Below are 16,627 nucleotides of genomic sequence, written 5' to 3' on the forward strand. Positions count from 1 at the left end.
TCTGGTGGTGAGAGTTGGGTGCACCATTATGATCCTGAGAGTAAAAGGCGGTCAATGGAGTACTGCCACAAAGGATCACCAGCCCTGACTTGGCTCAGTCAGATTTTCATACTTTTCCCCAAACTTAAGGAACACCTACGTGGAGAATATTTTTCTGGTTAAGTCAGCAGGGCGCACAGTTTTATCGTGACGGTATCACAAAACTACTTGAACATTGGTAGAAATGTATGGACCGCAGTTTTGATTGTGTTGATTAATAAATATGCACCATAGTAGAGTAAAGATTGATGTTAGTACCTGTCTTTGTTTCATTGGAATATCTTTTCCTGTTTTGGAGAAAAAGAATAGGAGGCATTACTTTTCAACATGCCCTCTTGTATATATGTTCGGTTTTACAGGAGTCTACCCTTTTGTATTTATACATGCTTTTGTATTTGTAGCTTTTGTATTTATAAATGTACTTGTACTACTTTTGGAGAGCAGGAAGCATTTGATCTGAAGGCATCATTTATATGTTTTCATGTCAACTGCTTCTTCTTGTCACAAGTCACTTAACTCCATCAAACTTTTTGATTCCCCCACCATTTATGTGTTGTATCATGCTTGTATGTCCATCATTTAGCGGTAAATAACTTCTCAAAGCATAAATAAATCACCAAAAAAACCCAGCACTAGGCAGCTCTGTTTTTCTTTCAACAATTTGACGTTTGTGGAAAGAGGTTGTGCTCAACCAACTGTTGTTGTGCTCAAATTTCAAAAAATGGCATTTGTTGACAGTGTTTTCGAAGGGCCAAGTACAGACTGGACGGTACCGGTTGCTCGCACGACATGGAGGCTTTGTATGGGTACAAAGTCAGGCCACGATCGTGTACAACAACCACAATGCGCAGCCCCAGTCAATCGTCTGCATCAATGTGGTACTAAGGTGCGTGTGCACATGTGTGCATCTGTGTGCACATGTACGCATGTGTGTATTGTCTTTATTCATTATCTGAGGCAACAGTCAGTGAGTGCTAAGTTGTCGCTAAGTTGAATATAAGCTGGGCGTGATTGCACCAAATGCGTCACTGTGTTGTTCGATGGTTACAATATGTTATTTTATTTGTTTGTTGCTGTCATCTTTATTGCAGACAACCACTTCGATAGTCAAGGCAATTTCACTTCTAATTTCTGCTTTTATTGTCTTTTCCAGCTTTTACAGATCCTATAAGCATCTCCAATGTTGGGATGGAGGCTTTGTGTTTGTATATGAGATTTCTAACGTCTAGGTAATTGTGTGATTTAGGCATAACCCTCGTAAGCCTTATGGTGTAATTTGTGCGTTGTCGTTTTCGAATAATCTCTTCCCTTTGTTAGCGTGCTCACTACGCATTGTGCGATGGCTGTGTAGTCCAATACGGGACCTACAGCATCTACTGCAAACATCACAGGTATAGACTGGTACTTGCGGATGTTTGCATGTTTTCCTTTCTTGCCTTCGCTGTCTCTCAACAATAAGGCTCCCACATTCAAAGTGGTCCAGGCCTTGGCGGCAAATGCTACGCCAAACTGACCTATTTGTGGCTTGATGTTCCCAGGTGACAACTGGAACGGCACACGACTTGAGTGTAGACTTAAGGACGTCCTTATAGCACTTTCTTTGTCCACCACGTGACCGTTTACCAAATTTAAGTTGTCTGTAGAAAAGCGTTCTTGGGATTCTATGTGGTCTTCCATGCATGTGAGGTGTCTTGACCAATGAAGCTGGGCTTGCATCAGGAAGTACTCAATTCCTTGGATACGACAGCGATCTAGGCTTAAGATGTGAGGTGTAAGGTATTCTGTCTCGCTAGGTGATGCCAATAATCTTACAAAGGCATCGCATATAGAATTGATTAAAGCGTTCGATATGGCGACGATAGGGTGTCCAAGATGGTGTCCAAGATTCGCATCCGTACAGGAGTGTTGATAAAACAATAGCACAATAGACACTGATCTTGGTGTCCAGGCGAATTCTTCCTCGTTCATGCCAAAGGTGATGTGTCAATCTTCCAAAGGACACACATGCTTTACCGAGTCTTGATGTTACTTCATCGTCAATCATGGCATTTTGAGAGAGGACACCTCTAAGATAGCAGAACTTATCTAAAGCATTGAGTGATGTCATAGACGGAAATGGATGGGACGGTATACATACCTTCTGGTCTTGGCTGAAGAGGCCCAGTTTTCTTGAGGCTAATCTTAAGGCCATAGCGACGAGCAAATTGCGCAAAGGAGATCACAATAAATTGCATATCTTCGAGATTATGACTGAAGTGTGCAGTCATTGGTGAAAAGTAGATCACGGAGCAACATTTCTGTGATTCTGGACTTGGCCTTCAGACGCTGCAAATTAAAGACACTACCGTCGGTGCGAAACTGGATCATCACTCCCTAGGTGCAATCTTCAAGGGCATCATGAAGCATAGACGAAAACACAGTGATAAATAATAGGGGAGCTCGGACACAGCCTTGGTTTTTTTTGTTGTTTTTTATGTAGAAGGCTCCAGGCACAGACTGTGTCGTCCTCATCGAGACCAGGCCTAAATAAAAGAGCTGTATTGATAGAAAAGTAAAGAAGGAGAGAATAGTCTAAGAGTTTTTGAGAAAGCAGAGAATCTGCGTTTTGAAAAGGGGAAGATCATAAGTGTTTGGAACGACAGGTGAAGGTAAAGAGTTCCAGAGTTTGGCAGTGGAAGGGAAGAAACAAACATCATAACGGCCCACCCTTGAGTTGCCAATGGCCACACAATAATCATGAGATGTAGTGGCTTTTGGAGTAATCCGTGGTCTCACTAATGGCGGAGGTACACAAGCAGGAAGTTCTTGGGAGCAGAAACCGAAGTAATATCTGTAGAAAAGAGAAAGAGAGCCAACTTTGTGACGTAATTTGAGCGGGTCGAGTTTTGAGGCCAGATTGGGAGAGTTGATACGTCGAATTACTTTTAATTCAATTCTGTCCAGTAAGTTTGTGGAGCTAGAACCTCCCCATATGTGAGAGCAGTACTCTATACAAGGACGAATCAATCCTTTATATAGTTGAAGCAACTGTTGAAAGGAGAAGAATCTTCGACATCTGAACATGACTCCCAGTTTCTTCGAGAAAGATTTAGCTATTTGTGTAATGTGTGGATTCCAGGATAGATTTGAAGTTAGGGTAATACCTAGTCGGTTTATTGTTAGGTTTGTGCTGTTTGTAACAGGAAATGACTCAGAAGTGCATCCACTGTCCCTCAAAGGGGCAAATATGCCATTGTAGAAGGATCTGATGATGTCGATCAACAGCCGACTCTATACAGTAGCTTTCACAGGATTTTCTCTACTGACCCGATCAAATGCTTTGTAAGTTCGACAAATACCATGTATATATCGCGATGTTCTCTGCTCTTTTGCTGAAGTTGACGAGCAGAGAACCTCATATCGGTCGTGCCACATCCAGCACGATAGCCGCATTGGCTTTCTGGGGTGATGCTGTTGACAATTGTTTGTGACATGCGATTAAGAATTATACAAGTAAGTATTTTCCCAGCAATATATAGGAGGGCCCACAGAAATGTGAAATGACAAACCCCCACAGAAAAAATCAAGGGGGGAAGGAGGGGGGTTTGTCTGGTGATCGTGGGGCCAGGTGGTTGCCCCATCTCGGCCAATCCAGTGACCCGGAAACCTTTCATTCAGGACGGCTTGAACGACTAAGACCCAATAAGGGGGAGCGCCATCCTGTTGAAAAATGATATCGGGTTGCAGGTCTTCAATCTGTGGGAAGGCGAATCCGTCCACCATTTCATGTAAATTTTTGAGGTCATTGTATCCTCCGCAAAAAACTGACCCACCAAGCGGTCATGGCGAATGCCACACCCCACCTTTGGACTGTCACATATGTGTTCAATGACCACATGGGATTTTTGGAGCCTCAGATCCTCACATTGTACCAGTTGACCTTCCCCGATACATGAAAGCAAGCCTCAGCATTCAACATGACCTTTTTCAGGAAATCTTCGTCATCCTCTATGTGACTGAGCTTTTCCAATGTACATGCCTTGCGATTGGGTGCATCATTTGGTTTGAGTCCCTGCAGAAACTACACCTTATAGGCATAAAGCTTCGTTTTATATGTAAAATCATGTGTACAGTTGTGGTTGGTAGCCCCAGTTCTTTGGATGTGCATCGGATTGATTTTCTGGGACTTTGTTGAAATGATTCACGCACTCGTTCAACGTTTGCTGCACTTGTGCTTGATCGACTAATACTTTTCTGTTTCTGACAACCTCTAGTCTCCTTAAACCTCTTGTACCACTCTATGATACTAGTCCACAATGGTGGATTCCTTCCATTCCTTGTACGGAAATTACAGTAAACTTGCGGTGTACGGAAATTACGGTGAACTCTTCACGCTGTTGAAACCAAAGCTTTCAGAATCCATCCCATCAGCGGTTTTGGAGAAGAAGTTTAAAGTGTTTACAGACGGATTGACTGACGGACGACGCACCATCGCATAAGCTCCCCTGAACTTTGTTCCAGGTGAGCTAAAAATGAAAGAACAGTCCCTGCCATGGACCAAGCATGGTGAAGCAACCGGCATAACTTCGATATCCTGCAAGGAATTTGCTTGATCTCACCACATGTGATCGCTCGCTCAATAGTGAGGCTGTCTTACTTTAGTCTTTCCTGTGCTTTGCAGGTAAAGGCAGGTGCAACCATAGCATGAAAGCTGTCGTGGTGGAAGTAGACTGAGAGAATGTTGGTACCTGCCCTTCCTATTAAGTGTGATGACATTGTTGAGGTCTTCTATCTGGATTTTGGAATATCGCTGTCTCAAGTAAATTAATCATCACTTGGTGGTACAAAATCGAAATATTGCAAAAATATTATTGCTGATATTTTCATATATGCGTGTGTATAATATATATATATATATATATATATATATATATATATATATATATATATATATATATATATATATTGTTGCGGATATGAGGACTGTATTTTTTTTGATTGTGTGTATTATTATTATTGTTATTATTATTCTGCGCCTCCTGCCTCCGGAGCTGTGTAAAGGTCAAAGGGCGTCCCATAATTAGTCCATAAAGCATCCACACCACAGCCAATCATAGAATACCCCTGTTCAATAGTTATATCTTATTATGTGTTTTTAGGGTAAGGCTGTGTCTCCCATTAATTGAAATACTCCATTGCACCAGTGAAAGAGATAAATTCCCTTCATTCCCACTCCCAAAACTTCCATTCCCCCTTTTCGTCAATTGCCAACTGCATTTTGGGCGGTTTTCCCTTCATCCGCCATTGACCACGAGGCAGGGTTGGGGAAGAAAGGCGGGTCCCCACCTCGTCATAGAGGGGAGGAGTGAGTCAGCCCCACTCAACCAACCACGAACAAGGGGTTGGAATTGGAGAGGGTGTGGAAAGAAACATCGAGGAGGTTCGCGAAGGTTGAGGGGCGGGGCCTATATAACCCGCAGGCAGGGCGTTCCCAAGGCAGACAAGGGAGATGAGCTTTGACGACAGAGAGACGAGAAGAAGTCCAGGGTTGAACTGCAGCTCGAGCCACCGAAACTGCACTCACTGCAGCTCGAGCCACCGAAACGGCACTTGCTGCAGCTCGAGCCACTGAAACTGCATTTGCTGCAGCTGGAGCCACCGAAACTGCAGCCACAGCAGCGTGAGGCCTGGACGGCAGTTTCGAGCAGGGCCGCGAAGGAGCGGCGGCTGCCCACAAGTCGATCAGCTGCAGAACTAGTTGGACCTCCCTATCCCGCCAGCCATCCACCAGCCACCCACCTGCCATCCCTATCATCATTCCCCGTGTAAGTGTGCTCGTAGTCTGTCTTTTGTCTTGTCCCTGGGTAGTAACAATAAGTCTGTATAAGCTAGTATTTTCACTGTGTCACCTGCGTCTCATGTGCTTGTAAATAAACGTGACTGCTGTCTTTCTGCTTATGTGTGTGAATAGTAAATAAATTTAGTAGTATTTCCAAACCTTTCTTTGCATTCGTTTTCCTCTTTGCATTCGGTCGCTTTAGAGTTTTCCCGATTGAATAGCGGTGGCGCGATCCGGCCAAAGTTTGGGGCAAATCGGGTATTAGTCGGGGAATAACTGTTCGGTCGCGGTAATAGCAACCGCTCGGTAAATAACATCTTTAACCGCGTCCGTAACAATTGGTGTCTGGGAGTGAGATACGGACCCGAAGCGCGCTTAACGCGCTCAAAATTACAAGCTGTGGGAAATTTGTGTTGTTTTATAAAAACCCGAATTTTGAAATCGCGCCATGGCTGGTCAAGGCGATCGGATGCCGGTGGGTGAGCTAGAGGAGGGGTTAGGAGTAACCCAGGATCAGAGGGACGAAGTAGAGGAGAACATTGGCAATGTGGTTGAGGGAGTATCAGACGCACAAAATGGCGTCCTCGCGCACGTGGGTGTAGCGGCACCAAATTTTGCCGCGCCCGCGACCGTAGCAGCGCCACTGGTGGATTGGAATCTCTTTATGATCCAAATGAAGGCCCTTATGGACAAGAATAGTGAGCAATTGGAAGCCAAAATGGGGAACCGGATGGATGCTCAGAGTGAGCGATTGGAGGGCCAAATGGGGGTAATGAGGGACGAAGCGAGGGCTCAGAATGAGCAATTGGGGGTAATGAGGGACGAAGCGAGGGGTACCGGTGAGGGGTTAGACAATGGGATAAAAGAGGTAAAGAATGGGTTAACGGGGGTGGAAAATAGAATGGCTGCCTAGGAGAATCAGTTAGAGGGGGTGAAAAATGGGTTAATGGGGTTAGAAAATAGGATGGAAGACAAATTGCGGGAAATAGGGGAGCAATCCGCCCGGGAAATCGAACAGATGGGGAACCAGACAGAGGAAGTGAAAATCGGGTTAGAAAGTAAATTGGATGCTCAGAGGGATGAATTGGGACAGATGAGGGTAGCATCTACAAAAGAGAGGGAGGAGATGAAAGAGGAGATACGACGAGGTGTAAGTGAGGAGGTCTCGGGGGTACGCGAGGAGGTAAAGCGAGGCGAAAAGCGTATAGAGAAAGAGGTGAGGAATAATACGGCTAGGTTACAGGGGGGAATAGAAGATCTGACGGAGGAGGTGGAACAGCTGACAGAGGGACAAACGGAGTTAGTGGAGTAGGTTCAAAGGAACACTGCGGTACTAGGAGGGTTAAAGGCGACACAAAAAGAAATTAAAAATGACTTGATAGCGACACAGAGGCAATGTCAGATGGTACGTGAGGGACTGACAACGAGGTTGGACGAGGTGACACAGGTAATGGAGACGAAGGACCGGCAGGTGAAGACGCACATAGAAACGGTCAAGGTAGCCTTAGAGGACGAACTTGAGGAGACGCACCGGGAAATAAAAGAGGTGAAGCAGAAATTAGAAGAAGTGGAAGAAGGGGTGAGCGAAATTAAGAAGCGACGGAGAGGGGATAAGAAAGAGATAAAAGAGGAAGTAAAAGAATTGGTCCAAAGTCTGTGTTCGGATCGTGATGATGTGCTCATTAACCGGATGAGGGATTCGCAGGTGATGGAGGAGAAGCGAAGAGAAAGAGGACCCGGTGTAAGTGGTGACCAATATGGTCGTGCGTATGATGCGCCAGGTGATTTAATGAGCTTGGGGGTCGAGATGGACCCGGGTGTTCGTGAGAGGCCGTTGGTGAAGTGTGCGACAGGTCTGGTGTGCGAAAAAGGAGGTGTGCGAGAAAGTCAGACTCTGGGGTGTGTGAGGAAAAAGTGCGCGCCAAGGAGTGAGGGTGCTGTCGAGAGTGAGTCGGTCGTAGCGCGTGTGCGAGGGAGCACATGGAAGCGCGTAGGGAGGAGTGTTACAGAGGATGTAACGGAAGAATGCACGCCTGTGGTGAGTGTTACAGAGGATGTAACGGGAGAGGATGCGCGAGCAAGGTGTGTAACGGACGGGTGCATGGGGAAAGAGTGCGCTGTCAAAAGTAAGGAAGAGTGTACACCTGTGGTGAGTGTTACAGAGGGTGTAACGGGAGAGTGTGCGCGAGAAAGGTGTGTAACGGACGGGTGCATGAGGAAAGAGTGCGCTGTCGAGAGTAAGGGTGAGTGCGCTGTCAAGAGTGGAGGTGAGAGTAGTAAGAGTGACACGGAGCGTGAGTTGGTTGTGACAGGTGAGAAAGGAAGCACACCTGGAATGGTAGAGCGTGTGTGGGAAATGCACGCTGGAATTGGTAGTGAGGCACGTGGTTGGGTGTGCGAGTGAGAGCACACCTGTGATTGTCACAGAGGAGGTGACCGAGGAGGGGGCGCGAAGAGGTGTGTTGGTGAGGTGTGCGAACGACGAATGTGTGCCAAGGTGTTCGGTGGTCAGGTGTGCGACCAAGTCTGTGAGCGGAATGAGTGTACCTGGGTGTGTAAGAGAAGGTGCAATGACCAAGAGCAGGGAGACAGCTGGATGTTTGAGCAAGGAACGGGTAGTGTATGCGTGTAAGCATGCAGGTGAGGCATCGACGGTAACCGGGTTAGCGGCTAGAGCGACTTATAGCCGAATCGGGCCCTCGGTGCGCGCCGAGCAGCTTCGCGTGCCGCGAGGACCAGCGGGGATCCGAACCACGGCGGTTTCGAAAGAACCGCCGTACGCGATCCACGCCGGGCTGCGCTTTGAACGGCCGCGTCCGTGCTCCGCTAAGCGGAGCGGGCAGCCCGATAGGAAGGGTCGTCATGGCGACCCCTTTTTGTTGAGGCATTCCGGCAGGTCGAGATCGGGCCATGGGATGGCTCCGTGCCGAGATGGTGCGTGGGATCTCGGCCCGGGTAAACCTCCTTCCCTGCACCGAACCACGGACGCATCCAGCCGCCGGCACCGAACAACCCGCATTCATTGCTCGGCTTTACGAAGCCGGGCTTTGGACAGGAATTGGCGCACCGAGAGGCATTAGTGAGTAGACTGTGTGACGAGAATAGTGTTTTGGCCCCGAAATTAGAAAAACAAAATTTGATGATTGGCAAAGGATTGGCAGAGTGATGATTGGTAATGGTACAGTGATTGGCAGATGATTGGCAAATTTTTGATTTGTTGGATTTGGTGTGCAAAATTGATAGTAGGAGATGCCCCATGTGGTGGGATGGCAACTCTGTCATCCCTCACAGCGGGGGGCAAAGGAGCACTAGTGTATGGGGTTGATGGCAGTGAAAACTAGCCCGGGTGGGTTAGGATATTGTGTGTAGGGACCTAGAAAATGACATTAGGTAACGTTAAGATTAGTTAATGACTGATACCTGTAGTGGGGACGCAGGTAGATTAGTGTGGATGATAATGACGTGGGAGCGCAATAGTTTAAAGGGGCGACTGGGAAGCGCAAGTTTCAGAGGGGAGTAGTTAGCTGAGATGATGCCGTGTGTGTGAGGATTGAACAGGTGTGATTGAACAGGTGTGATTGCACAGGTGTGCAACTGAACAGGTGTGTGGAGCAGTGTATGAGGGAGTAGTGGTGATGGGTGTTGTGTTGACCAAATGGTCCAGGAAGAGGAGGAGGGTGCAGGTGGCACCAGGTGTGAGTGCACAGGTGTGCAACAACAGGTATGGAGAATGGTTGTGTGGAATAAATGGTAGTGTGGAATATCTGGAGTATTGGAATGGATGGTCGTGGAGTGAGTATGGTGGAAATTGTGGAGTGGAGTGGATGGTGCGAAGGTGTGAATGGGGGAAGGATGGACCCCCATCACGAATACCCGGGGCGGGTAGTGTAAGTGTTAGGTAGAGGGTATAGGTAAATTGTGGTTGGATATTGGCATCTGTGGTGCGGGTGAGAGAATGGCATTTGGATGGGTGCATTAGTGTTGTGGAAATGGCTGGGCGTGTAGCCTGGTAGTGTGTGTAGTTAGTTTGGGCACTCCACCACTGTGAGGATGTCGGCCAGGTGAGGCCGCAGGTGGGCTCTGGGAGCCGGTAGTTGTGGATGGGGCCCGAGGATCCGGAGGACGGACCCGGGTAGCCCAGTGTCAGAGGGCACCGAGTGGGGTGACAGAGCCAGGAGGGGCCTTCCCCAGTTAGTTAGGTTAGTGTGAGGAGCTAGGTAAGCTCGGGTGGCAACTACAGTGGTGGAGGTGTGCAGGTGGGTAGACCTGCTGGGAGAGCTACACGTCACAGCCCAGAAATTGTGCAAGGGCACCGGGAGATGAATCGGGGGAGTGAGACCCCAAATTGAGAAGCACCACAGTTTGGTCAATGGGAATTGGTTTTTAGAACCCATAGTGTAAGTGGCCAATGGATTGGCAGGGAAAGACCCCGGGTAGTGTAACGTGTGTTTATGTCATTTAGAGGATAGTTAGGATTGGAGTCTCCTCGCACCATCTGCATCCACTCACCTGAGGTGACAGGTACTCCACACCATGCCATGTTTAATTATTTTTGATGCAAATGTTTTCGATTGTGAGACGCATCATGACGTGGGTGTGACATTGTGCTTGATGTTCCATCTCTTCCTCCTTATGAGGATTGATGATGAATTGATGATGGCAAATTTTGGATTGTGGGGGAGTGAAGACGAATTTGGTATGGGAAATAAGGGGAAGACGTGACAGTAGCGACGGATTTGTAAATGTGTAGATTTTGTACATATGGGGTAAGGGCAAGGGTAGTGTAGGTGACAGGGAGGTGACGTACGGTAGGGACGAGCTTTCTCACTTCGCCCTCCGTACGCATTTCGCCTTGCATTGCCTTATTGATGTGTACCCTTGTGACCTTACCCCTCGCTCATTTGTCTCTTTTGTCTCCCACATGACCTGTGCGCCATTGGGCGCCGAGGGGAGCGTGCATGAGTCGGCCATTGTGCGCCCGGCACTCTCAGAACCAGCTGTCTGCATCGATGCACCACATTATGGACCACATGTCTGTGGCCGAGCACCACTGATGGACCCCATGGGTTGGGGCATGGCCCCTCTGCTGGAACCGGCCATGAGGGCCCAAAATCTTGCTGGCGGACCTTGGCCACAGGGCACCGATGCCCCTCAGGTGAACCACACGTAGTCGGCCCTGTGGGCCATAAACAAAGAAAATAAAATGGACACGTTGGGCACACTTTATTGCAAATAGGCCGCCAGTAAGAAAATGAAAGAAAGACAACATCTGGAAGAACAAATAATAATAGCCAGCAGAGGGAGCCGAAGAGCAAGAGACCACCTGCAGGGTTAGGGGTTGTTGATTTATTTTTATTATTGAACATGCATTGAACACTGATGAACTATGGTGACTGCACCGATTGGTGCTTGAGGGTGCTTGTATTGGTGCGTTTTTGGGTGCTTTCATGGTGCATTGATGCAGAGCAGACTGTCTCCCGCCCCCCCAGAAAGAACAATTACAGGTCCTGGGTTAGTTTTGTAAATAAAAGCAGAGTCATTGTACATAATGCTCCCCACCGTCAGTGTGTAGTTTGAAGACCATTCCGCAATTCGGTTAACTGTGGGCGTAAGTCTGTTAGGCAGGGTGCAATGGAGCAGCGGGACACATTTATTTATGTTTTAAAACTGTCGCACTCAGGGTCAGGTTAAAAGTACAGGGAACTACACCTACGTGTCACACTAAATAAAAGTTGTAGGCCCGGGACGTGCCTAAGAGGAGGAGGGTGCAGTGTTGCGGATATGAGGACTGTATTTTTTTTGATTGTGTGTATTATTATTATTGTTATTATTATTCTGCGCCTCCTGCCTCCGGAGCTGTGTAAAGGTCAAAGGGCGTCCCATAATTAGTCCATAAAGCATCCACACCACAGCCAATCATAGAATACCCCTGTTCAATAGTTATATCTTATTATGTGTTTTTAGGGTAAGGCTGTGTCTCCCATTAATTGAAATACTCCATTGCACCAGTGAAAGAGATAAATTCCCTTCATTCCCACTCCCAAAACTTCCATTCCCCCTTTTCGTCAATTGCCAACTGCATTTTGGGCGGTTTTCCCTTCATCCGCCATTGACCACGAGGCAGGGTTGGGGAAGAAAGGCGGGTCCCCACCTCGTCATAGAGGGGAGGAGTGAGTCAGCCCCACTCAACCAACCACGAACAAGGGGTTGGACTTGGAGAGGGTGTGGAAAGAAACATCGAGGAGGTTCGCGAAGGTTGAGGGGCGGGGCCTATATAACCCGCAGGCAGGGCGTTCCCAAGGCAGACAAGGGAGATGAGCTCTGACGACAGAGAGACGAGAAGAAGTCCAGGGTTGAACTGCAGCTCGAGCCACCGAAACTGCACTCACTGCAGCTCGAGCCACCGAAACTGCACTTGCTGCAGCTCGAGCCACTGAAACTGCATTTGCTGCAGCTGGAGCCACCGAAACTGCAGCCACAGCAGCATGAGGCCTGGACGGCAGTTTGGAGCAGGGCCGCGAAGGAGCGGCGGCTGCCCACGTGTCGATCAGCTGCAGAACTAGTTGGACCTCCCTATCCCGCCAGCCATCCACCAGCCACCCACCTGCCATCCCTATCATCATTCCCCGTGTAAGTGTGCTCGTAGTCTGTCTTTTGTCTTGTCCCTGGGTAGTAACAATAAGTCTGTATAAGCTAGTATTTTCACTGTGTCACCTGCGTCTCATGTGCTTGTAAATAAACGTGACTGCTGTCTTTCTGCTTATGTGTGTGAATAGTAAATAAATTTAGTAGTATTTCCAAACCTTTCTTTGCCTTCGTTTTCCTCTTTGCATTCGGTCGCTTTAGAGTTTTCCCGATTGAATAGCGGTGGCGCGATCCGGCCAAAGTTTGGGGCAAATCGGGTATTAGTCGGGGAATAACTGTTCGGTCGCGGTAATACCAACCGCTCGGTAAATAACATCTTTAACCGCGTCCGTAACAATATATATATATATATATATATATATATATATATATATATTCGTATAGCTCGCAGTGTTAGTGTGAGAAATATCTGAGGATATTCTGAAGACTCAATAGCTCAGTGGGCTGTCACCGTGTAAGTGATGAGGTCGGTGAGTTCGAGTCCTGGGTTGTCAGAATTTTTTCACACTAGCCCCACGCATGAATTTACTTCCTGTTTATTAAATATGCATATACATATATCAGACCAAAAGTATGCAGACTCCCATTCTAATTAGTGGATAGCGGCTATTTCAGCCACACCCTTTGCTGACAGGTATATATAATCAAGCACACAGCTGTGCAATCTCCATAGATAAACATTGGCAGTAGAATGGGCCGTACTGAAGAGCTCAGTGACTTTCACCGTGGCACCGTCATAGGATGCCACCTTTCCAACAAGTCAGTTTGTCAAATTTCTGCACTGCTAGAGCTGCCCCGGTCAACTGTAAGTGCTGTTATTGTGAAGTGGAAACGTCTAGGAGCAATAACAGCTTAGCCGCGAAGTGTTAGGTCACACAAGCTCACAGAACGGGACTGCCGAGTGCTGTAGCACGTAGCGCATAAAAATCGTCTGTCCTCGGTTGCAACACTCACTACTGAGTTCCAAACTGCCACTGGAAGCAACCTCAACACAACAAGTGTTCGTCGGGAGCTTCATGAAATGGGATTCCATGACCGAGCAGCCGTACACAAGCCTAAGATCATCATGCGCAATGCCAAGCGTCGGTTGGAGTGGTGTAAAGCTCGCCGCCATTGGACTCTGGAACAGTGGAAACATGTTCTCTCGAATGATGAATCATGCTTCACCATCTGGCAGTCCGACGGACTAAACTGGGTTTGGCGCATGCCAGCAGAACGCTACCTGCCGAATGCATAGTGCCAACTGTAAAGTTTGCTGGAGGACGAATAATGGTCTGGGGCTGTTTTTCATGCTTTGGGCTGGGGCCCTTAGTTCCAGTGAAGGGAAATCTTAACGCTACAGCATGCAATGACATTCTAGACAATTATGTGCTTCCAACTTTGTGGCAACAGTTTGGGGAAGGCCCTTTCCTGTTTCAGTGTGACAATGCCCCCATGCACAAAGTGAAATCCATACAGAAATGGTTTGTCGAGCTCAGTGTTGAAGAACTTGACTGGCCTGCACGGAGCCCTGACCTCAACCCCATCAAACACCTTTGGGATGAATTGGAACGCCAACTGCGTGCCAGGCCTAATCGCCCAACATCAGTGCCCGACCTCACTAATGCTCTTGTTGCTGAATGGAAGCAAATCCCTGCAGCAATGTTCCAACATCTATTGGAAAGCCTTCCCAGAAGAGTGGAGGCTGTTATAGCAGCAAAGGGGGGACCAACTCCATATTAATGCCCATGATTTTTGGAATGAGATGTGTGATGTTCGGGTGTCCACATACTTTTGGTCATGTAGTGTGTATATATACAGTATATATATATATATATATATATATATATATATATATACACATGCATATACGAGTATATGTGTATGTATACAGTGCCTTCAGAAAGTATTCACATCCCTTGCCGTTTTTCACATTTTGTTATGTTGCAGCCTGAATTTAAAATGGATTAAACTGACATTTTTTGTCACTGATCTACACATAATAACCCATAATGTCAAAGTGGATTTTTTTTTTACAATCATGCACATAGGGAAACCTAACTGTTTAAATAACGAGAAACCGAACTTTACCTTCCCCAATTCCTACTACAGTGGTGTGGAACACAATGACTTCCTTTTCTCGCTGGAGCAAACAGAGCAGCTTTTCAAGGGACGTATGGTGCAGTCAGGAATTGACCCATGTCTTGTGGAGAACAGTGCGCACCTCTTCACACTGCTGAAGGAGAAGCCTGATGAGCTCACACAGTTAGCACCCACAGCAGGAGACGCCATCGTGCCCCTTGAGTTTGGTGATGCAGGTCAGAGGACTTTTTCCACTTTGCATTTGCGTCAAAGCTTGGGATGTTTTCAATATTAACGGAATATGTTAGCAGATAATGGACGACCAATACATAACTTCAAGGACCTTTCACAATAAGAACATTGATATTTTGTCCAAACAACTGCACCACTAACAAACAAAACAGGCGTTCACTCGTACATGTTATTATGCCTTCTTTTTTTTTGGGAGACAAGATCGAGGCTCGTGTGAGAGCTAACATTGATCACAAAAAGACAAACTGACACATAAAACATAAGATAAAGGGAGCGGGAGAACAAGATGGAGAGCAGGAACACCAGGAGATCTGGGGAGGGAGAGAGCTTGGGAGGAAGAGGCATGGGAAAAGGGGGGGGGGGGGACTTGCGCAGTTCTTTATTGTTGTGCAAACTCAAGTTGAAGCAGTTGATTGTTAGATGAACAGTTTGCTACTACTACAACTGCTGCTGCTGTGTCACGCGGCCATGGGGGTGAAAGCGTATATTAAAGTGGACAAGAAACACTCATTATTGGCAAGCACTGCGTGGCACGACTACTCGGCCTTCATTGGGATTGACGTCATTCAACCCCAATGAAGCCCTGCTTTCATTCAGCTTGGTATAGTACCTAGCTGAATCAAAGCACTGAGCATTGAATACGTGCATAGACATAGATTGTGATGAATGATATTACTCGTACAGTCGTACTTAGATGCAGAATTGAGAAGGCCAAATACTAGAATAGAAGATGCAAACTGAAAGGAAGACGATGGTGATTGGATGTTTTTATAACTCGGTTGATTCCATTGCCCTCTTAGTTGCAGCTCGCTTTATAAACTTTTTTTTGTAATTGTATGTCTGTACAGCCCTGGTGTTGGGCAAGCGGCTAGGGTGAGGGCTTAGGATTCTAGGATCCTGGGTTCGAATCCCGGTCAATCGCTGAATTAACGCCAGGGGGTTGACTCAGCCTGTCATCCTTCCGAGGTCGGCAAATTGAGTACCAGTTCACTGGTAATTCCCTGGTTGTCGTAAAAAGGCGACAAAAAGGGTTGGCGTTCAGGAAGGGCATCCGGCCGTAAAACATTGCTTCAAAAAGGGGACCAAAAAACAACAACAACCACGGTCCCCGAAAAAGGCCAACCCCTGCTTGCGGGGAAAAATGGCCTCTAAAGGTGGTTTTTTATGTCTGTACAACTATCATCATATTCTGAGGGATGCTCGTCGGTTTTATGGATGGAATACTCGCAATGGTTCAAGAAATGGCAATATTTTATTCGATCTTGGCTTGAAAGTGAGTGGAGGGGTGTGAGGGAGTGGGGGAGGGGAATGGTGGGGGGCGCAGAACCTGCCTTGCCTGACTTACTTCTGTTGATGAAGGCATCAGATACATTTTGTTTACAAATTAAAAATTGCTTAAAACAAACGTTATTATTTAATAGATATTGTTTTCCATAGTTAGTCCACATGTACAATTTATTAAGTACAAAGTTTTTCGAAGTATTGTTTAATTGCATAGTTGTAAAAAGGTTAACTCGCCTTATATACATCCTGGAAATATGAAAATAATATATAATTACACTACGGTTCGATCCCTAACTTCAGTTTTCAGTCACTCATGCACATAAAAAAATAAGTACAATAAATAACTTATAAACCAAAATAAGTAGTAGTATAATAAATAAATAAATAAATAAGAATTAATAAACGAATAGAGTATAATAAATAAACCTCTTCCTCTTCAACCCTCCCCCTCTCCACCTGCTCACCCCTCTCCCCTTCCCTCCTCTCCCTCCTCACTCCTCTCCAGCCTCCTACTCCTCTCCTTACTCG

The 16,627-nt window shown here is 46.8% G+C and overlaps 2 protein-coding genes across 4 annotated transcripts in view; both read left to right on the forward strand.

Annotated features, from left to right (window-relative positions):
• LOC144893659 (uncharacterized) overlaps positions 1 to 16,627 on the forward strand; it is a 1,045,304-nt gene that overhangs the window by 629,690 nt on the left and 398,987 nt on the right. The gene's annotated exons all lie outside the window — the stretch shown is intronic.
• LOC137435072 (endothelial PAS domain-containing protein 1) overlaps positions 1 to 16,627 on the forward strand; it is a 125,888-nt gene that overhangs the window by 92,477 nt on the left and 16,784 nt on the right. For all 3 annotated transcript variants that reach the window (XR_013624594.1, XM_068128483.2, XM_068128484.2), the window contains 2 exons: positions 778 to 925; positions 14,594 to 14,799. Coding sequence is in view for 2 of the 3 variants with exons in the window: in XM_068128483.2 (XP_067984584.2) it covers positions 778 to 925; positions 14,594 to 14,799 (354 nt within the window). In the remaining variant the exon portion in view is untranslated. The remainder of the gene's footprint in view (positions 1 to 777; positions 926 to 14,593; positions 14,800 to 16,627) is intronic.

This window comes from Myxine glutinosa, chromosome 9, assembly GCF_964187855.1.
Source record: "Myxine glutinosa chromosome 9, kmMyxGlut1.1, whole genome shotgun sequence".
NCBI classification, from domain to species: domain Eukaryota; kingdom Metazoa; phylum Chordata; class Myxini; order Myxiniformes; family Myxinidae; genus Myxine; species Myxine glutinosa.